The sequence below is a fragment of the Clytia hemisphaerica genome, unplaced genomic scaffold, assembly GCF_902728285.1.
Source record: "Clytia hemisphaerica strain Z4C2 unplaced genomic scaffold, Clytia hemisphaerica genome assembly, whole genome shotgun sequence".
Lineage (NCBI taxonomy): Eukaryota > Metazoa > Cnidaria > Hydrozoa > Leptothecata > Clytiidae > Clytia > Clytia hemisphaerica.
Window position 1 is genome coordinate 57,570 of NW_027104377.1, and position 27,658 is coordinate 85,227.

General features: G+C 36.1%; 3 protein-coding genes across 4 annotated transcripts; 1 reads left to right on the plus strand and 2 right to left on the minus strand.

The window, feature by feature from the left end:
* Positions 1-136: 136 nt before the first annotated feature.
* On the plus strand, positions 137-1,458 carry LOC136818890 (myosin regulatory light chain 2, ventricular/cardiac muscle isoform-like). Its single transcript, XM_067075120.1, has 2 exons — positions 137-653; positions 1,194-1,458. Exons 1-2 carry the CDS (start codon positions 345-347, stop codon positions 1,398-1,400), a joined length of 516 nt encoding a protein of 171 aa, XP_066931221.1. The 5' UTR covers positions 137-344; the 3' UTR covers positions 1,401-1,458.
* Positions 1,459-1,675: 217 nt separating this feature from the next.
* LOC136818889 (BTB and MATH domain-containing protein 38-like) lies at positions 1,676-5,380 on the minus strand. The gene is made up of 3 exons (XM_067075119.1): positions 4,962-5,380; positions 4,034-4,352; positions 1,676-1,984 (listed from the first exon to the last, which is right to left on the minus strand). The coding sequence occupies exons 1-3, from the start codon at positions 5,254-5,256 to the stop codon at positions 1,831-1,833; spliced, it is 768 nt and encodes a 255-aa protein (XP_066931220.1). The 5' UTR covers positions 5,257-5,380; the 3' UTR covers positions 1,676-1,830.
* A 1,445-nt stretch (positions 5,381-6,825) lies between these two features.
* LOC136818918 (hypoxia-inducible factor 1-alpha-like) lies at positions 6,826-26,737 on the minus strand. 2 transcript variants are annotated; one of them, XM_067075160.1, is made up of 8 exons: positions 26,616-26,737; positions 12,906-13,125; positions 12,130-12,278; positions 10,571-10,730; positions 9,546-9,655; positions 8,821-9,011; positions 8,209-8,463; positions 6,826-7,810 (listed from the first exon to the last, which is right to left on the minus strand). In XM_067075160.1, exons 2-8 carry the CDS (start codon positions 13,096-13,098, stop codon positions 7,144-7,146), a joined length of 1,725 nt encoding a protein of 574 aa, XP_066931261.1. In that variant the 5' UTR covers positions 13,099-13,125; positions 26,616-26,737; the 3' UTR covers positions 6,826-7,143. The 2 variants fall into 2 exon arrangements, with proteins under 2 accessions (XP_066931261.1, XP_066931260.1); XM_067075159.1 differs by having other exon boundaries at positions 12,906-13,102; positions 26,616-26,697.
* Between the last annotated feature and the right edge of the window lie 921 nt (positions 26,738-27,658).

Here is a 27,658-nt window from a genome sequence, read left to right on the forward strand (position 1 = left end):
ATTGAAAATAGAATATTTTATCTTTTATTTCCACCCGATTTATTGATAAAACATAAAAGGACCATTAGAATGGAGAGTAGACAGAAGTTGGGAAAATGAAGAGAGAAACAAAAAGAAGTGCTTGGAAATATTTTAAAGTATATGTAAAAGATGTAATAGACGTACAAAAGATTTTCGCCCAAAGAATGCCTTGTTATGAATTAAAATTGACGTCATGATATGAAGATGAAAATTATTTGACGTCAAAAAGCAAAGTTCCGAAGAGGTGAAAGAAACAAAAACCTGCATTCAATAAACAGAAAATTTCGAATTGAACGACGATCAGGAGGCAGATCTTGGAAAGCATGGATCCACGAACAAAGCGACGATTGAATTCTCAAAAGAGACGCGATCGAAGGCGTACGACTAACGTTTTTGCTAAACTTTCGCAAGAGAAGATTCAAACTTACAAAGAGATTTTCACTATGCTGGATGGAGATGCAGATTCCATCATTTCAAAGAAAGATCTTTCAACCATGTTTACTTCCTTGGGAATGACTGACATGACTGAACAGAAGATAAACGAAATGATCGCCGAGTCGAGTGGAACATTAAATTTTACGGCTTTTCTTGCTATGTTTGCTCAAATGACTTGTGATATGGACTCAGATGAGGTGAGCTTGTTTTCAAAATCAGATTTTTTTTGCACGGTGCTAATAACCTGTTTTACCCTGTCTTGACCCTCAATAGTCAGGACCGATAAATAATACACGGGTTTCGAATTAAACCACGCACGCGAAAAAATTGTTTTTCTTTTTAAATTCTAAGATCATACAATTGTCTTATCATTTTATTCTCCCAAACAGTATGCCAAAATGAGTTAAAATTGCTTTTTTTGCACGGCCGATTTTTCTGTTTTGTTTACTTGATCTTTTTTTCGTGCAAATTACATGAAATCAAACCAAAAGCTAATTATAGGAGGTAAAGAGGCCAATGCCGTACAATTGGACGGATTGGTTAGGAATGGCTTGTATGCCCCTTCAACGCGTCTGTCAGAGTAATCAATAGCGTGAATGGGGGGATATAAGCCATGAGTTTGAGGGTGAGTCCTATCAAACTAATTGAAAATTGTTATTAGAAGGTTATGTATAATTACATTATTTTTTCATTCTTTTCGGATCCTTACCAATGACTAAATTCTTTATTTCTTTCAGACCATCAGAAACGCGTTCTTAGTGTTAGACAACGGTAACGGAGTATGTGACGCTATAGAGTTCCAACATTTGTTAGTGACGTACGGCAATGACCGGTTGTCGCACGACGAAACGCAGAACATCATGCGGAACATTCCCGTCGACGTTAACGGCATGATGGACGTCAAACAAGCCTCCAAGTTGTTCACGTTCAATGAAGCTGAATAATTATTATTTTCCAGTTCTTGTTTTTAGTCTACTTTCTTTTGGATTTTTTAAATAAATTTATTTAATTTGAAATTTTGTGTCAATGATTCATTTTATAGTGCTATTTAAGATGTTTTAGACGTGGTTCAATAAGCAGCACTCGAGAGCCGTTCAACCAACCTGATGACTCAAAGTGACATGAGAAGCTTCATCTGTTCTCTAAATTTATTTCAAAAATAATAAAAAATTCTACTTACAAGTGATAAAAAATAATTTAAAGTTAAGAATTTATTTAAAAATTTAAAAGTTAAAATATGATGTAGAAAGACATATGCGAAGGATTTTTAAAGGAATTATTTGCAAACTGAACTTGAAAAGTGACGAATATCTGAAAATTTCAAAAAGCGAAATTTTTCGATCAGTCGCAGAGTAATATATACATGTACATGTTTTAAATAAATTTCTTATCGAGCCCAAGTTTCCAACTTTCTCCTTTGACGTAAGATCTTAGAGCGGACGCGCGACAAATTTGACAAATGAAATGTGGGTTGTTGCAATTTTTGGGTCGATGACCACAATTCACATGTGTGATGATTGGCATGTACCTGAAAATAGAAAAGGAAATTAGTTATACATCTTTCATTATCCAAATTTATGGCTCAATAAAGCCACTTGACCTTTTTAGTGTAGTTCAAGCCTTAACTTCCATGCAGAGGGGTCTAATTCGCCTACTCGGTGCTGTGATTCACTTGACAAGTGAGTGTACCTTTGCTCGGGTCAACCATAGTCATTATAAAAACACTGGTCTGGAAGGCTTTTGTCTCTTTTTATTGTTAAAAGATAGAGCATACGTACCCAAATCGATTTATTTTGCAAACTTTTTAATCATGTGATTAGAAAATAGACCAATCCCAACAAGAGATTTTAGTAACGTGATCAAAAAGTTGTCTTTTGTTTGTAACAAAAGAAAATTGAACAAAAAGCTAAAACAATACATTGCCAGACCGGGGTTTTTATAATGACTATGGGTCAACCAATGCCATGCGAGAGTCATTGGGTACCACGCTCTTATATAATAGTGTATGGGGAGATATGCCTGGATGTGTGTATTCCGTTGTTCATCAGAGGCACTCTTTTCCAAATAGATACAAAAGTACAGAAGAAATATACAGTATATGGCCCCCAAAACGGAGACGGCCCCCAAAACGGAGGTTTTCATTGAAATGAAGATTCTGACTTGTAGATTTATCAGAATTAAACGATTTTTGTTTATTTTGAAAGAATGATAGTTATACTTAAAAATGAGCATGTTTTTGCTGGTTTGAGACAGATTCAAAATAACATATTTGCGTCTAAAGGAAATATTTTAGCACCAAAATTAGATAAAAATTGCATATAACTCACTCTAGCTCCTTGGATATTGAAAATAAGTTATGAAAACGGGGTATAGGAAACTTTCTACACCTAATGCCGTTCAGAAAATGCAAATACATCTGTGACTTTAGAGGCTGGGTAAAAGATATAGCATCTTGAAGGTCAACCAGTATTTTGGAGCCCTAGAATCAGCATTGACAAAACCGAAAATTCTAAATATGAGAAAAAGCAAAAAATCTTGGAATTCTACTCCTACCACCTTGAGTTAATAGTTTATAACAAAAAATTAACATTATATATAAGATTTTTCGTTGAATCAGCAAAAACGGCAAATTCTGTCATTTTTTTGCAAAATATAGGAGAAAAATATCTTTAAAGCTTAATATTTTCAGTTTCAGTTAAGCTTTTTTTCTAAAATTTTCACAGCTTATTCCATACATAAATGGAACTATTTTCAAAAGAGATTTGTTTTCAAAAACTTGATTAAGACGTTGTTAAATCAAAATTGTCATTTTGAAAATTTCTAAATTTTCAGTTTGCACTTTGCAATATCGAAAATCTTGAAATATTTCATAAAAATCATAAATTTTACATCCATCGGGTCGCAAATTTAAGGGAAAACACAAATATGTTCATAGTTTTCCCCCTATTACCACTGGGCTTAATAATTTGATTTTAACTACACCTCCGTTTTGGGGGCCCCAAACCTGCATTTTGACAACCAGGGATATACTGTAAAAATTTTATCAAATAAATTTATGCCCAAAACCCTCTAAATCATATTTCAAAACTATGGTCAAAATTTTGTATTCATGTCTTAAAGATATCTTGAGAAATCGCTAAAATTTCAAACCTCCGTTTTGGGGGCCATTAGAAAAAAGCTACCTATCTTTAAGCGATTGAAAAATATTGTTGAAATTGAAAATTTTGAAAAAGAACTTCCAGGAAATAAAGTAGAGATGTTAAAGGTTTTCATGCAGCAAAAATTTTTGTAAAACCTCTTTTTCTCTAGATTTGAGAGAAACTTCAAATTTGATCGCCGTTTTGGGGGCCACATACTGTATAGAGAATCCTGCATTACTAAAATTAGACAAAAAGAACAACAAATTTCATAAAAAACGACGTCCACAACCCCGACCCGGTCCTAGCGATTCATTCCCCTTCGTTTATCACGGGAATTAACTACATGTGGTTTAAAAGAACGACGAATTACGCATGCGTGTTAAAATGCAGGATTCTTTAGAGGAATAGACTGATACCATAAAGAACATATCTCTTACCTCATATCTGACGCATGTGCTATCTGCGAAATCTTTCGACAATAATTCTGTAATCGTTTCAATTGCTGTTCCATAATGGCAAGCTTGGTTTGATCACTGATTTCACCAAAACGTGGATGCTCTTGCAATCCGTTCAGCGCTTTCTCCGAGAGTTCCTTCAGACATTTTTGACGAAGATTTTCCATGTTGTATTCTTCAGCGGTAATGAGCTGCTCAATGGAGGGTGGTTTACGAAGAAGGTGTGTCTCGCAAATATTTTTGATGTCGTCGATTTGGTATTCGCGAGAAAGATCCAACAGACTTTCGAAATTTGTACTTTCTAAAAAGTGGGAAAATAAAATAATTATGATGCTAATCACTTTTAGAAACCAAATCAAAGGATGCGATTAAGGAAATAATACAATGTACAGCTTCTTTAGAACGTCAAACAGTCTTTGGATTACTTAGATTGGGCTTTTCCAGAAAAAAATTGTACATGGGGGGGGGTGGAGGATATAACAATTTTCAGTGATTTACCCCCGGACAAAGTGGCTTTTGGCCCCCGGGACAATGGGTTTTACCCCTGGACAAGCATCAGGTAACCCCCCGGACAACCAAAATTACCCCCGGACAGAGCAAATTTACCCCCCGGACAAGGCAAATTTTGATGATTTTTCGCTACCCCCTGGACAATATATCCTCCACCCCCCATGTACAATTTTTTTCTGGAAGAGCCCATTTTTAGAGTTTTGAGCCTAAAATTGTTCAAAGAGTGTATATTTTTTTAGTATTTCTTAGTATAAAAATCTTTCTTAGTGGTTTAGGCGTAAAGATTGCAGCGTTCTTACAGCAAAAATATTATAACATGTATGTATTTCAAAAGCTGCGAATCGCACAAATTTAAAAAATTAAGCCTTTAAACTGAAGAAACAGGACAGATGAGATTTACCTGAAATTTGATGTCCAAAGGGGTAAATGAAATTGAGTAACTGTTGAACGTCCGCAATCCTTTTGAATGGGAGAATAATTTTAGACATGTTTTTCTCCATGAAATGTTCCGATTCTAACATGACTTTAAAGACAGGTGAAGCATTGCAGAGAATTGATTTGTGAGCAAAAATGTCCTGGTTCTCCACTTGTAAAATGATGTCAGGTTGTTGTGTGAAATCCCATAATTGTCGCATGTTGGTGGTGGGTGTTGAGGATGGTGATTTCATAGTATTGTTGTTGTTTCCTTTTGACATTCTATTTGATATACCTTGTGTCACAGTATCTCTTCTCAGATAACAGGTTTAGTTTATCATGAAACGTTCGATGAAAGAATCAAGGTTTTTTAATGTCTTCTCTGTCAATCTACTGAATATCATCTGAAACATTTTATAAAATTGTCGTTCTCAGTGACTAATGGTCATTAAAATGGTGTCAATTATTTAATTACAGTGTCTTCTCCCTTGGGAATTGTAAAAGTAATTTATTCAGCACTAAAATAAATTTTTAACGGAAAAACGGGAAATATAGCTTATCCGGGTTATAGAAAGTAGTTGAGGACAGTTTCATCTGCAAGGGGTGCTCCCTGTTAAGATACACCTGCGCCGAAAAAGGTTTTTGTAAAATATTCGATTTGCTTTTCGTAGGAAAAGTTAACAGTTTTGGAATTGCTGGGGGATATTAGTCAGGAAAAATGGGAACGGTGACTCTAGAAGAAAAAGTAAAACGGTCCATGTAATCAAAGTAAAAACACATAATATTTCTTGAAGATTTTTAAAGAATAAAATTCTTGCACCAACTAAAGAAAAAAAATCTCATTACATTGTTATAAAGACATTACTAAGGCGGATATCGTCGTTCACATGACTAAAGGTTACATCTCAAAATTAGTACCTTACAAAATTTAAAGTTTTACTCTTGTGGTCATCTTTGAGATTGAGATTGCCCTTTTTTCATGTAGAGGAATAATCAATGTTTTTATATGACAAAAAGGCCAAAGGCAGCACAGAATTGAAAGCTTCCCAATTTTCCAAGACACTTATTTTGAGATTGAACCTTAAGTCATGTGGACGACGATATAGTTTAATATACTGAATGAAAAGATATGCACGATCGCAAAACATTGTATTTTGGCGAAATTTCATTTTCTATAGAGCCCTTGTCTCAAACTTCCCTACTAAGCATATACACTCCCCTCAAGCCAATTTCGTCTATGAGGTTTTTGATAAGCGCTTAAATCGACTGCGATTTCGGGGTATCTACGGAATTTTTCCCCACTTTCAGACATTTTTGACGAGATGGGTTTTCAAGTGTTTTTTAGCCGTTTGACCAATCTTTTTGTTGAAGGTCTCTCAATATTAAGAATTATGAAAATGGTAGATATTTCTTATTGCAAAACAGTTGGTTCCGGGCAAAGCGAGCAAGAAAACCTTTGTAGATAAACGCTGTAATGACTTAAGCCAAAACAAGACAAGTACATGGTACAAAGCTCGTGCTTTTCAAGGTTTTCAGAGAACTTCTAACAGAAGGTATTGAAGTTTTAAAAGGAAATCTCCAAGGTATTAAATGTTTTCAGGGGAGTTCCAAGGTTTCTCCCCGAAAATTAGCAATTTTCAAGATTCTGAAGGGTTTATTTTCAAGAGATAAATACCCCGTAAACACCCTGAAATTGTTTTATCGTGTTATAGACTATATATCTTAAAAATAAAAGAATGAAATATACTACAAAAGCGTTCAGGTAAAAAAATGTCGGGTGGATGGTGTGTATGGGTCCAATAAATGAAATGCAACGTTGGTTAAAAAAGTTTGTTTTTAGGGGATTTGGATGGGCGTCCCAAAGTGTGTGGATCTCTGATTTGACAGATTCATACTGCATGACAAAATATATTACATTTTTCAAATATTGCCTATTCCAAATTCTGAATTTTAAGTAGAACGCCTTAAACTAAAATCAAAAAAATAAAATAAAAATGCCGAACTAAATATGGATTAAAAAACAATTGAGAGCACCTGCTACTTCAATAAACGAAAATGAAAATGTTTTTGCATCATCTCAATCAATGGGGTTCATGGTCCTTTTGTCAATCACACTTAAAATACGTTCCCATTTAAAATAATGTTGTTTCTGTGCTGCATTTAAAACTTCACGCGAAATCATTCTTCGCACCACCACTCATCATAGGCATAAACTTTTTCAACAAGTGGGCCGGAACTTTGGCATTTCCGTAGTCGAACATCTGTCCGTTGAAATCAACAGGGTCCATCAAAGCAGCAGTGTTTCCGGCCATCTCTTCTTGAAGTGGTGGAGAATCTTGGAGAGCATCTTGATAATTATCTGTCAGATCTGGCAAGGATAGGTCATCAAAAGACACGATCTTGTCAATGCAGGGTGGTGGAATATACGGAGCACGATCAATCAGCTCATTTTCATCAATATCCGCCAACAGCGTGTTGATGTCACGTGATTTCAAATCATAATCAGAGAAAGGTCCGGGAATGAACGGCGATCTGCTGTCCAATTCCGGTTGGAATGATTGCAGTTGTTCTTCGACATCCAAGAATTCCAATCCGGGCATATCTGGATCTTCAGGAAGATCGGTTTCGGAAAAGATGGCTTCCGGTATTTGTTCGCATGGAATGGCTTTGAAAGGGACTGGAGCGACTTCTTTCTTGTGGATGACAGATTTGGAGAACTTCTTGAAGGTTGTTGTTGGAGCCTCTCTCTTGGTTGATTGCTGTCGTTTCTTTTGATTCAGTTTGAAAGTGGAAAGTTGTTCAATCGAAAGGATTTCTTCACCAAGCTCCATACCACTGTAATGTAAAAAGAAATAATTTCGTGAAATGATAGTGTCATCTGACCTGTTTTATTTATGTCATCTCTAAGGTTGTTTCAATCAAACCATTTCTACAGGCATACTGTATCGAATCTGAAAAAGACCACCGAACAGACAAATACAGTGAAATGCATGATAAAGGCAATTGATGAGATGTTGCATTATTTCACCAATAGTAAAAAGTTTCTTGTTGTTTGGTGTAATACATTGGGGGCCATCCAAGTAGTACGTACACAGTGAAGGGGGAGAGGAGTGTTTAGAAGAAGCATACGTCTATTGTTTAAATGAAGTTATTTCTTTTGTTCTTTGGTACCAAAAATTGGAAAATTCTTGCGTACATACTATGCGGAGAACCCCTTGAGAGGGTATAAGTACCTGATGACATAATGTACACAACTAATGAACTGTGGTTGTCCAGTGGATGATTGGTAGACCACATTGGCTTTGGTTTGCATCCAGATCCATCCACCATCTTTCAACAAGACGCGATAATATCCACTCACCGCTTGGCCCTTCTTCAAAGCGCTCTCATGGCACTCTTTGATGACTTTGGTATCGCACATGTGTGAATACAGATACCACGAAGTGTTCACCATCGCCCGACATTTGTAACCCAATAAGTCAGAAGCCCTGAACAAGAAAAGTAGAAAATTATCATATGTCATGTTTCAGTGAAGTTATTTTCTTGTGAAATTTTCCTTCAGGTATACAGGGTGATACGAAAGATCATTCTATTTTTGTAATTTCTGTTTTTAGACTTCTGTTCCTCAACTCTTTTTATAAATTATGTTTCATTTTTAGGCCACACCAAAGATCAACATTTATAAAGTTGGCTCTCGCTAATTCGAATTCGATCGGGGAATCTTATTTGTTCGAATTACAGAGGGATTCGAATCATAGAAAGTATTTGTATAAGGTATTCATCAACGGGGACTGAGAAATAGATCGAATTATAGAAAAATCTAAAATCAGAGGAAAGCCACTCACAAGTCTTCAGCTTCTGTCACTTTTAAATCCAAAGAATGTTTGGTGACGAAAGTTTGTCCATCAGCCGGTACTTCGAAGCTCTCGCTGGATAACAAGGGACTTCCGATGGCCAATAGACAGCGGGTCATGGCACCGTTGGATGTTCCCAGCTTTGTTCGGTACGTCTGAATAGTTCCAACGCAGTGTACAACCTGATGAACGAGAAACGTTGTAAGATAGCAAGTTCAATTCTCCAGACAATGGAGTGCATTTTGACCAGTTTTTCAGAACACTCTAGCTCAAATTTTGATTTAATTTCTACAACTGGATGATTTTTATTTGGCACCTCAACAATTTGTGATGGTTCAAAGGGAGGAAAGACAAGACAAAAGAAACTGAAGAATGAACACTATTTATGAGAACAATTTTATATAAACAATGTGGCTTAAATAAGTCAAAAATAAGAACAATTTAAGAACAAAACTGAGCCAGGAATGACTGTAATTTAATCTTATAAAGGGTCAAAATAATATGAAGCTGCCTATAAACACTTTGAATTTGCCTCTGAAATAAGAAAAAAAACAATTTTAAAATCTCAAAGTACCACAAAAAGAAAAACAGGAGCCCTAGTCCCAACAAACATTTTTGGATCTTGCATAAAGAAGCGCGTATCTTAAAATGACAAACAATCCAGAAGAAAAGAGATTATTCTGAATATATTTGAGACAGAAGAGATATTAAGTTACCCGATAGATTGAAGCATTGATGTTGACACTTTTACCACGACTTGTCAGTGTTGATTTCATTCTCAACGAAAATGATCGATGTGGTGTGCTCTCCAATTCTGCGCACGACGCTGAAAAGAAATCAGTAATGTATGATATGCACCACTGCAATGTCTTCTGACATTACATCACGGAACCAATAGCTCATTGGTTGTAAGTGACGTAAAATCAGTCAATACGTCACTTTCAACCAATCAGCTATTGGGTGGAATGGAAGACATTGCAATGGTGCATACCATGAATATACTATTATTTAAGGTGTTATTTTAGGAAAATTAAATCCGGCAGTGATCGTTGGGGAGATGGAGTCAATCTGTAGAAAGCCCCAATGGTAATGCGTCATTGGTTTATTTTGCACGTGACGTAGCCAAATTAAGTGGTCCTCAGCATGACACTATTTGAAATCTAATTAGTCATTAAAAAAATTATTTTTCCTCATTCCCTCCAAGTGTAAAAAGTGTTTCGATGTTTGCTTGGCCGGTTTTGTCTAAATATAAAGCAATTCTTCTCTTTCAATAAAGAACGAAAAATAAAGAGTACTAGTATCAAACAATGCACAAAATATGTACACCGCTTTCAGAAAAAGTTAAGTTTTTGTTATTTTAGGGCTGTTCAAAATAATCCCCATAACCTGCCCTAACAGAGCACACACACAAAAACAGCTTTGCTACTATATTACAAATCGCAACAAAACTGAAATCACTCCAGTTCTTAAAGTGGTTTACTACTAAATCGAGGTCGTTGCACTAAAGTATTCTCGTGTCTGGCACTCTATGGTAAGTCATTGATGATGGTATGGATAATTAGATAGCCCATCGCCAACGTAATTCCAAAGAGGCCTCAGTCCATTTGCGCGATTTTGAGGAAATAACAATCAAAGGTTTTTTTGAACTGGGATAGGGGGGGGGCGGTAGGTACCTGGACTTGGGCCCTTCCGAATTAAGGAAGCGAATGTTTTCGGTTCATTGATAGATGTGTTCACGAACCTTGTTTTGGATTCTTAACATAACTGGAAGTATCAGAACAATAAAGACCATCAAAAATCTCCATATCTTCCAAGGGGACTTGTCCACCAAGTTGTTTTGCCAGATTCTCTTGATCACATGGATGGACATACTTGTAAGCACTGTTGCCAGTAATATCCAACTGCAAAAAGAGAAGAGTTTCAAAAGATGAAAATGAGATCTCCCCTGCTTAAGTCGTTTGTCATCACATTAAGAATTAATTTGAGCAGTAAAAAAGGGCTTTTTCACTTTTTGTTGGTCTATAATTCCTATCTAATGAAAAAGTTTGACATGTGATATGAGAAGGTGGATAAGTTCAAATCAAAGAAAGACACGTGATCAAGAGTATCGGTAAGGGAAGAGAGATCATACTAATCCAAAGGGAAAGGAGCCTCTTAGATGTTTTAATCCACTTTGATCCACATGCCTACTCAATCTTTCCTCGTAAAAGGGTGATGATGTCATCGTTTCTATGAAAATCCGATTACGGTTAGGTGCAATTACATTTCAGGGAAAGAAATAATCGTATAATGACGTCATCAAGGAGGTTTTACAATTCATGCAAGGATTGTCTTTTGCATTTATCTCGAATTAGTACATTTGCAACGAGACATCAGAAAAATTTCATAAGGGAGCACTTCGACTTTTAATGATCTAGGTCATCGGAAGATTGAAACCATTTCTCTCTTATTTGTATTCCTAGATCAAGTACACGTTTTTTACAAGAACAAACTATTTAAGAACATGGTTTAGAACATTTTAAGGCATTGCGAATACTTTGCGGACACCCAATTTCGTTGGAAAGAGCATTTTTAAAACTCAACAAAAAGTTAAGAAAATCCGAAGGCAAATTTTTTATGCTCTTATAAAAAGGGTGAAGTGTAATGCTTTGATGTCGAAATTGTCCAAAGCATTGTTTTTTTTTACTCAAACTTGTAATCATGATTTTCGGTTGAAATAATTTAAAGGGGTTTAATTTAACTCAACGTTTATCATGTATTAAAACAGCACATTCTCTATAACTCGAAGTTTCCTTAACTCGAACAAATATCTATATAAACTCTATTTTAATTAGAGCAAAAGAGAAACGTGTCGAAGCTCAGGGATATCTGAGATATGTTATGCACATCTCGAGCGGTAATCACTTTGACAAAAAATGCATCATGAAGAATTGGATAATGATTAGATAATTGTTGTCAGGAAAAGCGAAAAATTCCAAAAGCATAACAAAGATTCAGAGTCAGATGTTCTTAAGTTTTTGAGTTTTTAAGTATAAAAATGTTCTTAACTTGTTTTAATATTTTAGCCATCGAAGCCTTATGTTCTTATATAGTTTGTTCTTATAAAAAACGTGTGTGGGGTGAAAATAGATCGGAAAGACAGACCTCTTACAAAAAGATAACAAGAGAGAGAGGAACGAATGTGTATGTGTCTAAAAAAATATCATCAATCAACAAAGTTTCCCCTCAGATAAACATTTTAACAAATTATTGGAGGTAGTCAAAACAAAACATTAAAATCCAGGGGATTTGTACCCTTACCTGCTGCAGACCAAGGTTCTCAGAGACATTTGGAGAAATGTACAAAACTTGTCCGTCCTCTGATAATACGAAGATGAATCCTCCTAAAGCATTCTGGATGTGAGCGTTGAACAAGTTATCCGTAAACTCCTTGTCCATCAAGTTGGTGTCTGTGAGAAAAGAATGAGGAATAAAAATAGCGCGAACAAATCATGCGGATTGGGTGAAGGAATATTGAGGAGGATCTTTTGGAAAAATCGCCGTAGAAGATTATGAAATTAGTTACATGTCGCATGCTAGATTTAGGCTGGGTTTGGATCCTAGCCTAAGAATACCATAAGAATATTTGAGAATGATTTTTCTCAAAAAGGTAAGAATATTCATGATAAAATGGAAAAACACTATTCTTATATAAAAGCGTGTAGTCAGACGATTGATTCCAATGGGAAAGTAAAATGCGAGGTTAAGACAGCAGAATTACATATCGTAATTTATTCACGGTTTAGCGAATTTTCTTTTGATATTATGACAACATTATGGTGAATAAACGACCGTCATTTAATGAAGGCTTCGAGAATTGCATAATTTGGTTTAAAAAAAATATATTAACAGTTTATTTTTTATTCTCTATAAATAAAAGGTTTGAAAAAGGAAAAGAAATCATTTCGGAGTCAGTTATTGATATATAATCGAAATATCTTTCTAGCTTTAAGACTTCCAGATTTCTCAATTGCAAAAACCACCCTTGTTACACCTTTAAACAGAGGTCAACACAAACATGATGAAAGAAAGTGTACCTTTGATTTGCTGTAGAACATGTTTGATTTTGATAAAGCTGTTAGATAGTCTCATCGCACACAGACGGTCTAGCTTCTCACTTGGTGGTAAAGTTAAGGGTAGTTGGGCAGCCAACTCACTAAACTCGTCATTTTGCTGCCCTCTCCTCTGCCTGGCTGCATCTCTTGATTTCTTCTTCTTTGTTTGCTCCATCAAGCTGATATTAGAACATTTGAAACTCTGTAAATATAAAAAAATATTTTGCCTACTCTTGATGTGATGCGTATAGCTTCATCCCATGCCGAGTATTAATATAACTCCTTACACAAATTTAATATAATGCCTAAAGTACACTTAAAATACACATAGCTTTTAGTTGATGGTTTTCCCAATGACGTCTTACAAAAATACTTGTGAACAAGACGAGGGAAACATGAGCCAATGCACGATGCTTACACACGAACGAGAAAAATCTCCTCCATTCTCACTCAAAGAAGAGCAAACAAGAGAAGCCATCTAATTATCATTATTTTATTGTCTTAGAAATACAACTGAGTTTAATTAGTGGACATTTCTACTTTAATAGGAAGCTGGTTTTGTATTAGACAAAAGTATCCATCTTTAATGACCTCTTTTGTTATTTCGCTTATGAAAACAATTTCATTGCCCATACTAATATGAAACTAAAATGGGTAAAGGCCACATTTTTGGTACACCTGTCCCTTCCGTTACACTAAAAAATATTTATCCTTAAAAAGCTTCTAAACTTATTTATTTGTATTAAGTAATGGTTCTACCAAGATAATCAATTGCCTGCCCCTCAATAACATTGTTTTATAAAAGGTTTGTAGCTCTAATTGCCACCCGGTCAAGTTTGTAACCCTTATCAATAAACCAATGGAGACTAGGTGTTTCTCCCTATACATTGCAATTTCAAGAGCGACATTTATTGAAAAATGCTTCTTCAGAGTTGTTGAATCAATTGAATAAGTATTTTTCAAGTTGACGGTAGAGTGTATTTTGTGTAACGGAAGGGACAAATTATCAGTTGATGTGTAAATTATTTTGTAATATGTCATTTTTTTTAAATATTTAACTTATTTTTAACAATGGAACATCTTTTTTGGTTATAATAGAAGGAAGCTAAACCAAAGGGTCTAACAAATCTACCAAAACTATGAATACTATGATAAATACCATCATAAATGACTAAATGATAAAAGCGTAACGGAAGGGACTTACTTTTCATCAAATGTCATTGAAGTGTTTCAAACCTTTTCAGCTTGAAACACATTGCAATGTCTTCAAATACCTTAGTTTTGATCAGAAAAAACAAAAAAGTCTCAGAATTTTTATTATATTAGCATTTATAAAAAAATGCCGTAACGGAAGGGGCATTCGTTACGGAAGGGACATTCGTTACGGAAGGGACATTCGTTATGGAAGGGACAACAAGATTCACTTCACAGTATCTCCATGAGACAATTTCTAATTCAGAAATGCTTTTGTGAAAATAAGTAGTCCTATGGGTATAGAAACTACACCAAAGGAAAATGATTATTGCGAATCAGTTGAATAAATATTCCAAATCATACTTGCGTAACGGAAGGGACAAATTTGGTGACAATCTCCCATGTCAGGCACAATTTTTGAAAAAACTGAGCTTAGAAATTAGATGAGAGCATGAAAATGGAATCTAGGAACATCCCAATGATAAACTGACAAGAAGAGGCCAAAAAAGTAAACTTGACTAAGTAATTTTGACTAAAAGTAACTAGCGTAACGGAAGGGACAAGATCAGGGTAGCAAACTGTACATTTTAGAAAAATTTGCTTGCTGGGCAATAGATACACGATATCATGATTAAATCAGATGCAAAAGTCTCCTCTTTTGAGGATAATGTGAATGAAGTTAACTTTTTGAGTAGGTTTTATGCCCTAGATAAAATAAAAATTAAGATCAAGTTCAATTTTCTATTATTTTTTAAAGAAAAATTGAGATATTTGGACTTCAAAGGGACCTCAAAGGTGCAGAAATCATTCATAGATAGTCACATTATATTTTTTAAAGGGGTATCTTGTCATAGAACACAAAAAAATTAAAAGTTTTGAGTACTTTGGCTTGATTTCTTAGTTATGACCGGAATAAGTTTAAAAACGTAACGGAAGGGACAGTGTACCAAAAATGTGGCCTTTACCCATACATCTAAAGGATCAACTTACTGTACTTATTGTAAATTATTCGTCCCAAGTGAAAAAAAAAAATCTACGAAATGAAGATTCTCTGAAGTTTTGGCTTATATGAATCTGAAGAGACAAGAATCTGTTCGGACAGTAGTTCGATGAAAGAGGCCTACTAGCAGTAAATAAAGTCCACAATGCACATACAGTAAAAACAGACAGGATAGTTACAGAATAACTGAAATTTTTGGTTCTTTTCTTATTTTTTGAGTTAAAGAAATTGGAATTTTATTATAATGTCTCTTTTACCAAAAGCTTCAACTGATAATTTCTCTATCACAAAATTCAAAATTTAATTTTCATAAAGTTAATTTCATGTATCAAAAGTTAAGTTTATTCTAGGGTTGGTCTGAAGATTTTACCCTTTAATACAACATATTCTGATAAGGGTCTGGACTTCGGAAAATTAAATTTCCAGAGCTTCCCTGAGTTATCGATAATTTTTGAGATTCACTGGTATCCTCTGTAATTTTCAGAAAAACCTTGATGTTTCGAGCTGTCTGGGCCAAGTGCCAATGGACTGAGCAAATTGATTGCTATGTAATATTAGACTGCATTCCTCCCATCGAGTACAAAAATTTGATTACCCCCGGATAAGGGCAAAGTAAGTAAATTTATCCACCATTTAAAACTTAACAAAAAAAGATACAAATTACCTTTAATTGTCTTATTGTCTTAGCCAATCAGAAAAGATGCAGCCACCTGAGTGTCAGTAAACACCTACTGTCATAAAACACTATTCTGTATATTTTCTTAAGCTAAAGAAATGTGGCACTGTCCTTTTTTTCTAAGTTTTTTTTAGGAAAATCGCTTGTTCAAACTTTAAAAGCTTATATCTCCGGATCTAGAAGGAGTTAGAAGCTCCTTCATATTTTGTTGGATGGCTTAGAGTCTCTTCTTTCTTTTGGGCGCTTTCAGAGCTGCCTGATTTAGGAAGGGCGGGCTGGGCGGTGGCTAAGGGCGGGGTATTTTTTCCCTTAAGGTAGTTCATGTCTGATATACACGACATTGGCACTTAAAGGGTTAAAGTATTTTCTAAACATTTTTTATTATTAATAAAAGTTATGTTAAACAGAAAGTTTACTATCCTTTCTTAGAAGGGGAGGGTCGTGTTCAGATTCCCCCAAGACTGTTTGCAAGGGCAAAAGATTTAACGAAACTTAAATCAGAAGAGCAATCTTTTCAACAATGAAATGCTGAATCAGCAGAAAAGTAAAGGAAGTAAATTAAAATTGCCTGTTTTCGGCAATTAAAACTTTTTTTGGAAAAATTTTTTTATTATTGAACACTTGGTATTTGACACCCTCGCAATAAGTAGACCCACTGTGCCACGTTTAGTTTTGTTTTCAACTGGTTTTTCTTGGAAATGCAGATAGCAAAATCAAGTGATATGATTCAATTTGTTTTAAAGAATTTAAACTACTGCAAGCTTCACGCTGAATTTTAAGTTGAATGTGGGGTTGAACCAGACGATTTGGCATTTTCTGTTTTTGGGTTTCTTGTTGGTTGGCTATTAATTTCTAAATGCCGTCATTTGAATAAATTCATCATTGACAATTATAAAGCGACTCCTCCAGACTAATAATTACTGTAATTTTAGATTTTTATTGTTTTGTATCTCCCAAGAGCATTTTTAATCACTTTCTTTGAACTTTTTACATTTTTACATTTTTATAGAATAAGTATTTATACCGTCTTGTACAGGGGAATTTTATACCTGATGATCACATTAAGTAATAAGCATTGTAGTAAGGGGCAGTAGTATAGTGGTCATCGTTCTTGACTTCTGTGCTGGAGGTCGGGTTCGATTCCCACTCGGTGCTACGATTCACTTGGCAAGTGAATGTACCTTGGCCCGGGTCAACCCATGTGAGGGGAATAGGATACCATCACTCTAATACAAGAGTATAGGGAGATATGTCTGACATTGAATGTGGTGTGGTGATAGTACTCATATGTTCAGCACCTGCGAGAACACAAGGTTCTCCCATACTGTGTGAGTATCATCATTGATACAGCACGACTGTGATGTGTCGCGAGCACAGAGTACGATGTCTGGTAAGCGCTGTGATTTCCCTATCTAGGGGTAGGGGGGGGTTGGTCTAAAAAGCAGGGTAGCCAATGGGGTAGCCAATTGGGCTAGGTTTTGGGGTACCTCTTTTTGCCTAAACTTTTGAAATCTGAAACCTGTTTTCATGTGGAAATACTATTACAACATCTTGTTAATGATTTCATGTAATAAAATTTAAGATTCTTTTCGAACTTCAGCCACAATAGCCTTTTTTCCAAAGGTACTGAACTTTGTTACTTCTCAAGAGACCTGGCGCCATTTTGTCTTCCTTCTTGGCTTTGTTTGAAAATTTACAGACCCGAATAAAAAATATATACAAAACAGTTTTTAATATTATAGATTTAAATTTTATTTATGTTTTTAATTGCTATTTCTGTAAAGCTGTAATTTGATGAGAATCGCCTTTGGGCCATATGATCTCTAATCTTGTCATATCTTAACAATCCTTTGTTATTGAATCTATTGTTTAATTTAAATCATGTTTAGATGTTTCAAACAATTAATTCCTTTCAAAAATTTTAAATATGGCAGCTTATAATAGGTACAAAAAGTCTTTTGAAATAGCTCTATTATAATGAAGCTCTATTTCTTACTCCTCGTGCATTAACACGTGGTAATTTACATCTTTGTTTATCTTTGGAATCATACATGATCAATCTAATTATCAATCAGATTCATGCTCCCTGGTCAGTAAAATGTGGTTCTATGCATTCATTTTCGGTATTTCTATTCTGGTCTGTAAAATATTTAGGTACCCCACAACCTAGCCCAATTGGCTACCCCAATTGGCTACCCCAATTGGCTACCCTGCTTTTTAGACCAACCCGGGTAGGGGTAGGGGTAGGGTAGGGGTATCTCAGGATAGGGCCGAGTCCGATGATATCAAAGGGGTCGCTTCTCTTCTCTTCTCTATTGCATTAAGCTTGAAACTGGCAGTAGTGTGTTTTTAAATTGTTCAAAACAAATTGAAATATATATATATTATATTAGAACTTTTCATGTTATTGAGCAACAAAAAACTGAAATAATCATTTTAAAAATCCGAAAAACCTTTTAATTGATGCAATTTTACAATTTACAAACACCTCTGACATGTTTGCCCTTACAAGAACGACACATTTTCGGCAATAATTGCCATTTTTACCTTAAACACCCAACTCTCTACCATTTTAGTTAGAGTTGAGTTACTTGCCGACAGAATTGCGGTTAATTAAAACCAGACGGTGTAAATCTTCGAAACTATACTTAGATGCTTTCAATTAGCGCCCCATCAGCACCTTGAACTGACTACCTAATTCCTCACATGGCATGGGTTGACCCGAGCAAAGGTTCATTCACTTGCCAAGTGAACCGCTGCGAGTGGGAATAGAACCTCAGTCACCTGTGCAGCAACCAAGGTCAACGACCACCCACTACACCACAGTGCCTTAAATCAAACAAATCGAACGGCGAATCAATTGAACACAATCAATGGATTGTGCATAGCTGTCAACTTCGCCTCACAAAAATGCAGGAGAGCTCCAAGTTGGAAAATTTTTCCTGATAATCCAATTTTTACAAATCGAAAAATTGGGAAATTGGGGGAAATTTCCTTGCGAAATCTGATTTTACTGGAAACTTTTTTCGGGAAATCTGGGAAATTTTTGACCCAATTTTCCAAAATCATAAATTTTGCTATTCCTTTATAGGTTTGGGTCAATTTATTTGCAATCAAACTTACCGCCAACTGCTCTATCTTGGGACTATCTGACAAAACATTGGACGGCAGGCCACCGAACCTCTAAAGTCATTTGATTTGAGTTAATGACAGTGTATTAAAAATAGATAGCACGTGTGTTCCAAAACACAAAACAATGGAAATGCGTCAATCCATTCAGCTGACAAAAACGACACAAAAATGACAAAATGGCCTGTCAAGACATTTTAATATCTTTTTGTTTGGTAAAGCAATCAATCTCAAATAAAAAGTATCTTGACAAGAAATAAATAAGCTTTTCGTATAGCCAAACAGAATCACTATAGCTTTTACTGAAAAAAATTATATCAAAGATCCAATTTCAGCCATTTTCAGCCAAATCCAACTTTTGTTCTTGCTGGGGCTTCGTTGAAACTTATCCTGTCCATGTGTAAGCATTCCTGTATGCTTCTGATGTATTTGACGATTGTCAAACCAGGATAAGACGGGGATACTGTAATAAAAAGTTATGCAAGAAAAACCATAATTTCCACCTCAAAAGGTGACTTTCTTTGCCAATAACTTTTGATAGAATTGTCCCCCTAATTTCCCCTTTTCAGCAGGTCTTCCTCTATCTTATGTTCTTCAGAAAAACCAAAAACATTGCCCTAAAAGCTTAGCCTCGTGAAGCCCCAGCTAATAATATAACCCCCTGGTTGAATCTTTGTATTCTTATCCTATAAATATAACGGAATGGCCATTCTACGGAAATTGCTGTCATGTGACTTTTTTCTACAGCGTGATATTTATTTAGGAAATTTATTTGTGACGTGACAAGAAATTCCCACTTCACATTTTTTAAAAACAAAATGGCGAAAGGACGCTTTTTGATGTATATGATTATGGAATTCAGTTGATTTAAAGGTTTTAATTACCTTAAGGGAAGAAATTTTCGCGGGAATTTAATTTCGCAGTTGGTCAAATTTTTTTTTTCGCGGGAATTTAATTTTGCGGTTCATCGATTTTCGAAAAATTTGCGGGAATTTAATTTCGCGGTTGCAGGATATTTTTGGTCAAAAGAGTAATTAAATAACCAAAAAACCTGTTTTAAGGCTTGAAATATACGAAATTGGGGGAATGCGTGAAATAAATTAAATTTCCCAGATTGACGATTTTGTCAAATTTCGCGGGAACTTAATTTGGCGGTTATAGGCAAAATCCCTGAAAACCGCTAAATTTTGTTCCAACCTTAGCCATAAGGCGGTCATCGAAAAATTGTTCTATTCGCGTCACCCGCCCGCATCAAATTTTCTGCTGATTTTCCGGTGCGGAGATGCGGAAAAAAATCTGGGAAAAGCAATTTGTTCTTTTAAAGTATAGCTTTTTTCTCAATTGCTCTGACGACCATCGAAAATTTTTTTTGCTTGCGTTACCACCCGCCCTTGAGTTACTGGCGTGATTTAAAAAAAAAAGGGAATGTTTTTGACCGCCCTTCCGCCTGCATGTATTTTTAATACCCGTTGCGACGCGAACAGAGCATTTTTTCGATGATCGCCTAAATGATAATAACCGAACCCCCGTCAGGTCTACAGATTGAAAAATTTCACTTGCATCCTGGTGGATGATATCATCTGCTAACCTTTTTAACACCCGTTGTAACGCCAACAGAGCATTTTTTCGATGACCGCCTTGGCAAAAAGAAGTCCCCTTAATTTGCTCCAAAAAGCCTGATTTTAGCCTAGATTTACCTTATTTTTGGGTTTTCAGAAGTACAATTTCCAACCCCCGGCAATTAGGTCCCCCCATTCAGTGAGGCTGGAACTTCGATTTTTGAAGATTACGATTTTACCAGCTGTTTAGCAATTTTTGCCTCGCTAACCCAAATCTTGCAACCTCTTTACCTTAAGGAAGATCGAAATTAGAGTTTTTCAGCCTTCCGAAAAAAACGCAAAGCAGAAATTTTTTCATCTTCTCAGGATCGATTGTCAACAACAAAATACATCTTTTGGTTTTTGGGTTTGTTTCTGACATTTTTTCCTTCAAAGAATATCAATCACTTTCCTTTTCTCCTTGAGCAAGCGAGAAAAAAATGATTAGCTCGCATTCTCGCGCGAACAAATAAAGATGAGACGGCCATTCTTGCACTGAGGGCGCTACTTAGTTTCCGCCCTATTTTGTACCCACGATAGAATGGTCCAAATAAGGAGGTATTCCAAATGATAAACTATGTTGTTCTGTAAGTGTTTATTTTCTGAGAGTTACAAATAGTATATTATTGAATATTATTAACTTATTTATCTAAGTATTTTTGAGCGAAAATTTAAATATATGGTTAAATAAAAAACAAATGATAGCAGTTCTGTTTTTTCCTAAAAACCCCGGGAAACGTTTTTTTGCAGACTTAGCTATTACAAATCTCGGAAAAGAACTCCCATAGGAATTCCGATACATAACCTGATTGGTTAATTTCGGAACAGCTTCGAGAAAGAAATTCTTTTATTTTTATTTTTCGCGGATGAAAAATGAATTTTTGATTTTTGAATTAAGGAAATATAGTATGATATATTATATTTGATTGTCAATGCCAAAAGATATTTCTTTACTTTACAAATAATCAGCTGTGTTGCTTTGCCACTTAACCCCAACCCTATTAGCCCCAGGGGGGGGGGGTAGAATCTACCACGCTGGAGTTCTTTTGTTTATATCTCGGAGAAAAATTTTTCAAACGACTTGAAACTTTCTGACTTTTAATAAAATCTTATTAAGAGTACTTGTACAAAATTTTAGGGTCATAGGTTGTCCAGATCAGGTTTTATGACTTTATTGTGAAACATGACATAAAACCCAGCTAAAATCCTTAAAACTCAAAATTTTAAAGTGCTGATAACTTGTAAACTATTTATTCAATCATTTTCAAATTTTGACACGTGATAGGCATTGATAATACAAATTAAAAAAATCTAAAGAAAATTTTTGAAAATGATGACGTCATCATTTATGACGTCATCAAATTTTGAAAATTTTACTCATCTTCAGCATAGATTTTAAGAAAAAATCTTCATGGAAATTTCAAAACCGGCAATTATGTTAAAGAACAGTCTTTTACCTTTCAGAATCTCCAAACAGAATCGAAATATCTTTATTGGTTCGACTGTAATAGACATTTTTTATATACCATATATTTGGGCTTTTTTCCGACAGGTGGAAATTTTGTGATGACGTCATCAGTTTTTGAATGACGTCATCAATTTTTTTTTTCTTCCTGGAAAATTGTATCATAATGGAGAACATCTGTACCAAATTTCATGGCCATAGCTCTTCTAGATCGAAAATAATCGAGGGTGGTAGATTCTACCCCCCCCCTGGGGATACAATAGTCAAAAAAGCTTGGGGCTAATAGGGTTAACCCCCGGATTGTTTTAGTAGGCACTTCGGTCACGTAAATAAAAACACGTATATATGTTGAAGCCGACTGTGGACTGACCGAAATTGCAATTACATAAATTATAGACCTTTTTTCAAAGGTTGAATAATTATGTAATCCAGCAGAAAAACAATGATGCACCCAAGCATAATTATTACTTTAGACCAGACGTCCGCGCTCGATAGGATCGATCATTGGAACGGCTCGATGACGGATCGATATGTGATTGATGGATTACTTAACGATCCGGATGGGAGATCGATGGAAGATTCAGCCATTAAAAAGTCTTGAGTATCGATCCTTCGTTGATCCATTATCGAGCTAGTATTTCAATCGAGTATATCGATTCGTCATTGATCGTTAATCGATTTGTCATCGATCGTTAATCGATTCGTCATCGATCGTTAATCGATTCGTCATCGATCGTAAATTGAGATCGATAAAAGATCGATGATAGATCGATAAATAATCGATAACTAATCATAAGCTTAAAAAAATCTTGAGTATCGATCCTCTATCGATCTCCCATCCGGATCGTTAAGTAATCCATCGATCACATATCGATCCGTCATCGAGCCGTTCCGATGATCGATCCTATTGAGCACGGACGTCTGGTTTAGACAAATGTTTGGGAAATCAAAAAGACAACTTTGTAAGAATGTTGAGTTTTGTTTATATGGCTGTTTGTGACGCACTGCTAATCCTGGAATATCGAGGTTCCAGCTACACTGCCATTTATTTAAATTTTCAAAAATTTTCCAACCCCCCTGTTTATTCTAACCCCCCCCCCGGTTTATTTGGCACCTAAGAGTAGTTAATAGGCTGCCGCATTCTTCAAAACAACTTTTGAGATTTGATGGCGTTTGAAAATTGTTTAAAGTCGTTTAATCATAGACCTTTTTTCAAAGAGGACATCCTGTTGAATAATTATGTAGTCCAGCCATAAAAACAATGATAGAGCCATGCATAATTACTGTATCATGCATATTGTAATAATTATGCATGGTTTTATCATTGTTTTTCTGCTGTATACTACATAATTATTCAACAGGGTGGCCTGGGTTGGTCTAAAAAGCAGGGTAGCCAATGGGGTAGCCAATTGGGCTAGGTTATGGGGTACCTCTTTTTGCCTAAACTTTTGAAATCTGAAACCTGTTTTCATGTGGAAATAACTATACAACATCTTGTTAATGATTCCATGTAATAAAATTTAAGATTCATTCCTTTCGAACTTCAGCCACAATAGCCTTTTTTCCAAAGGTACTGAACTTTGTTACTTCTCAAGAGACCTGGCGCCATTTTGTCTTCCTTCTTGGCTTCGTTTGAAAATTTACAGACCCGAATAAAAAATATATATAAAACAGTTTTTAATATTTTAGATTTAGATTTTATTTATGTTTTTAATTGTTATTTCCTTGAAGCTGTAATTCGATGATAATAGCTTTGGAATCGCCTTTGGGCCATATGATCTCTAAACTTGTCATATCTTAACAATCCTTTGTTATTGAATCTATTGTTTAATTTATATCATGTTTAGATGTTTCAAACAATTAATTCCTTTCAAAATTTTTTAATATGGCAGCTTATAATAGGTACAAAAAGTCTTTTATATAGCTCTATTATAATAAGCTCTATTTCTTTTTCCTCGTGCATTAACACGTGGTAATTTATATCTTTGTTTATCTTTGTAATCATACATGATCAATCTAAGTATCAATCAGATTCGTGCTCTCTGGTCAGTAAAATGTTGTTCTATGCATTCATTTTCGGTATTTCTATTCTGGTCTGTAAAATATTTAGGTACCCCACAACCTAGCCCAATTGGCTACCCCAATTGGCTACCCTGCTTTTTAGACCAACCCGGGTGGCCTCTTTGAAAAAAGGTCTATTTAAGTTCTATCAACTCAAGTATGTGTATATAACCAGACGATGTCAATCGAACGGAATCAAACGAAAATTCCAATCGAATCAATCGAACGCAATCGAACGCAATCGAATGATTGCGATACACCTTATCGGAAATTCCACAAAAACAATTGCGTTAAAATGGATCCGTTGAAATTGGGAGGTAAACATAAATGGTAGCGCGAGTAGCGACGGTATGGCTAGCAATCCATGGAGTACGTTCGCGTGGTACAGCCCAGCTTCAACACTACATTTCCGTAACGTAAATATACTAATGAATTCTAGACCTGTATAAAAGTTCCCGCGTAAAACAAGAACTCATTTGCTTATATCTGGCTTATTTATGTTCCTAAAAATACACTGAATTTGAAAAAAAAACAAACAAAACAAAGCTTTCAAGATGCTAGCAGAAGCTATTAGAAAGAGAAAAACAATAACTTCGGTGGTTCTTCAGTTGATTTGGAGGCTCTTTTGGCATCAACATTTTGGGTGTTTTGTAAGGCTTTTTGCCTGAAAACCGCAATATCGAGCTTTGTTTACCTCCCAAAAAGTGTTGCGTAGCAACAACGCGAGGAGGTGGAATTTCCGATAAGGTGTATTCGATTTCGATTGCCGAACGCAATCGAATATCAATCGAACGTAAAATTCTGGGTAAAATTCGATTGATTCGATTGATATTCGATTACATTCGATTGATATTGGATTACGTTCGATTGATATTTGATTACGTTCGATTGATATTCGATTGATATTCGATTGATATTCGATTACGTTCGATTGATATCCGATTACGTTCGATTGATATTCGATTACGTTTGATTGATATTCGATTACGTTCAAGTGCGTTCGACGGGTGGTCGATTAAATTAGATTCTAATTTCCCTCAATTCCTTTCAATTTCGAGCCCTCTTATTAGGGAGGTTAAGTATCGATACGATCGATAAATCAACGCAACGAATGGGCTTTTTGACACACAACCTTCAGTAAACATGTGGGCCTGCATGATCTGCATTTTCTAGAATCCAGGCTAAAATGATTCATATCATCTCGTTCAACTCTTCAAATGTTGAACGAGAATCAACGTTAATCAACAGAATCAATTAGTCGAACCAGTCGATTGCATAAGCCAACCGAACGTAGTCGAATCAATCGAATCAATCGAATACATTAGTCAATCGAACGCAATCGAATCAATCGAATACATTAGTCAATCGAACGCAATCGAATCAATCAAACACGGTCGAATCAATCGAATCCAGGCACTAATCGAACGCAATCGAATCAATCGAGAAAATCGCGGTAATATTCGATTGGCATTCGATTGCGTTCGGCAAACGACCCTGCCTATGCCCCGGACAGTCCGGGGTTTTTTTGATGCGTGCCCGGGGTCCGTATTATTTGTTTTTGAGAGACTACCCCGGACGCCCCAGACAGCCCGCGCGGTCGCTTTTTATAGAATCGCTGACCGCGCGGGCTTTTTTCTAATTCATTGAAGTATTCTTCCGTGGACAAACGCCGTCTTCCAAAAGATCTTACATAATCTCTCGGAATTTGGGCGTGAGGGGGTGAGTTTTAGACCTGGATAAAATGTCCGGGGGTTTAAAGTGTGCTCAGCGATATACGTCCGGGGTAAATTTATGGCGCAAAAATTGGAGGTAGGTCCGGGGAAAAAGTTATTTTTTTCAGACCCCAGACATTTGCCCCGGACTGTCCGGGGCATAGGCAGGGTCGTTTCGGCAATCGAATTTCAATCATTATTCGATTGCGTTGGAAAATGTTATATCGGATGGCCAAAAGTCACCTCACCTTCTTTTCTTTTCTTTCCTATCTCTTATCCTATTTTTCTCTTTTCTGACTGTCTGAGTTTCTGAGACTTAGTTCCTCATTTCTGACTGAGTTTTCATACCTGTCAATCATTTGTCCATCAATTTCGACCTGTCTAATTTTCGCACCGAGTGGGATTCGAACCACCACCAAAGAAAGACCTTCAGATTCTGAAGCCAGCGCTCTATCCGTTTAGCCATCGCCGCACAGCAAAACCACGCAATTCATAACATATTATACCGAACTGGCAAAAGACGGGGGTAATATTATTATAATATGGGTAACAGTACCCCTTTTTTAAACCTGACTGAAATTCGAGCCGTTACTAGCAACCCTGCGGGGCCAAAGGCGCCGAGTATGCACCCGGCACAGTGACAAGCCGTTACTAGCAACCCTGACCCTACCTAACCCCCGGAAAAGTGACTATCAGCGATCCGTGGATAAAAAAATAAAATTAAAAAATGAAAGTGACTATTGGCCATCCGATATAAGAGCATCCGATTGCGTTCGATTCGTTCGATTGACATCGTCTGGATATAATAGGAAAAGCTACTGTTCAAGTATAAATGATAAAAAAACATACAAACATACCTTTAAAGGTTTGGGTTTTATGATTTGGAAAACGAATTTCTTGCAATCTTTTCGGCTAGCTTCTTTTTTCTGGTCCAGGTTGTTCCCAGGTTGAGAGTTTTGTTTTTGTTTGGCAATCTCCATTAACCCAACCTCGACCTCGACCCTGACCCTTGAAAAAGGCCGACCCTCGACCCTTGGAAAAAAGCCGACCCTCGACCAAAATACAATAAAAAGCCGGCCTGGGTAAAAAAAAAACAGTTTTTGGCAGTGTTTTTTTAATATAAAAGTTGAGCAGACAAGCAGGGGGTGGAATGGGATACACACGCTTTTTTATAAGAATAATGAATCGTCAACCTCGTCGCCCCCCCCCCCGCCCGGCGGGTCGTATTATCTGCTTTTTGATGTTTTACTACGTGAGTGGAAGATAATATAATATCTCTCGTGCATCAACGTAAAACGTAAATATTAAGCTTGAGATACATCGTTACGAGGCTGATCATACCTGTTGGTCAATAATATGATGCCCCGCGGGGAGGGGGGGGTCTTGTGAAGAATATTCTCATCCTCCCCCCCCCCCCACCGATGACTATTCTTGAAGTGTTCTAATGATCAGTTTTTGGAATATTCATTTGTCGAGGGTCGGCTTTTTTCCAAGGGTCGAGGGTCGGCCTTTTTCAAGGGTCAGGGTCGAGGTCGAGGTCGGGTTAATGAAGATTGCCTTTTTGTTTTTTTTGTCGATTGACGTCATCGAATCCTAGACTAAATATAGATGGAGTCCCAGTTTTTCATACGACGCGAATAAATTAATAGGAAAGCGCGCTTACCAAAGCTACCGCTGGATGTTCTAATAAAGGATGTAGTACAAATACGCCCTTGACCGCCCGCTCGCCCGCTTAATGCATGATGAGGCCATAGATTTGTAAAGGGATATCTACGGGATATCTACAAAGGAACTTTTCCACTGATCTGAAGCCTCTGAACGGAGTCGTGTTCCTTATCTTACTTCCCTATTACCTGATGAGGATTTTGTAGAGGTCTGCGATTTCAGACTAAGGCAAGGC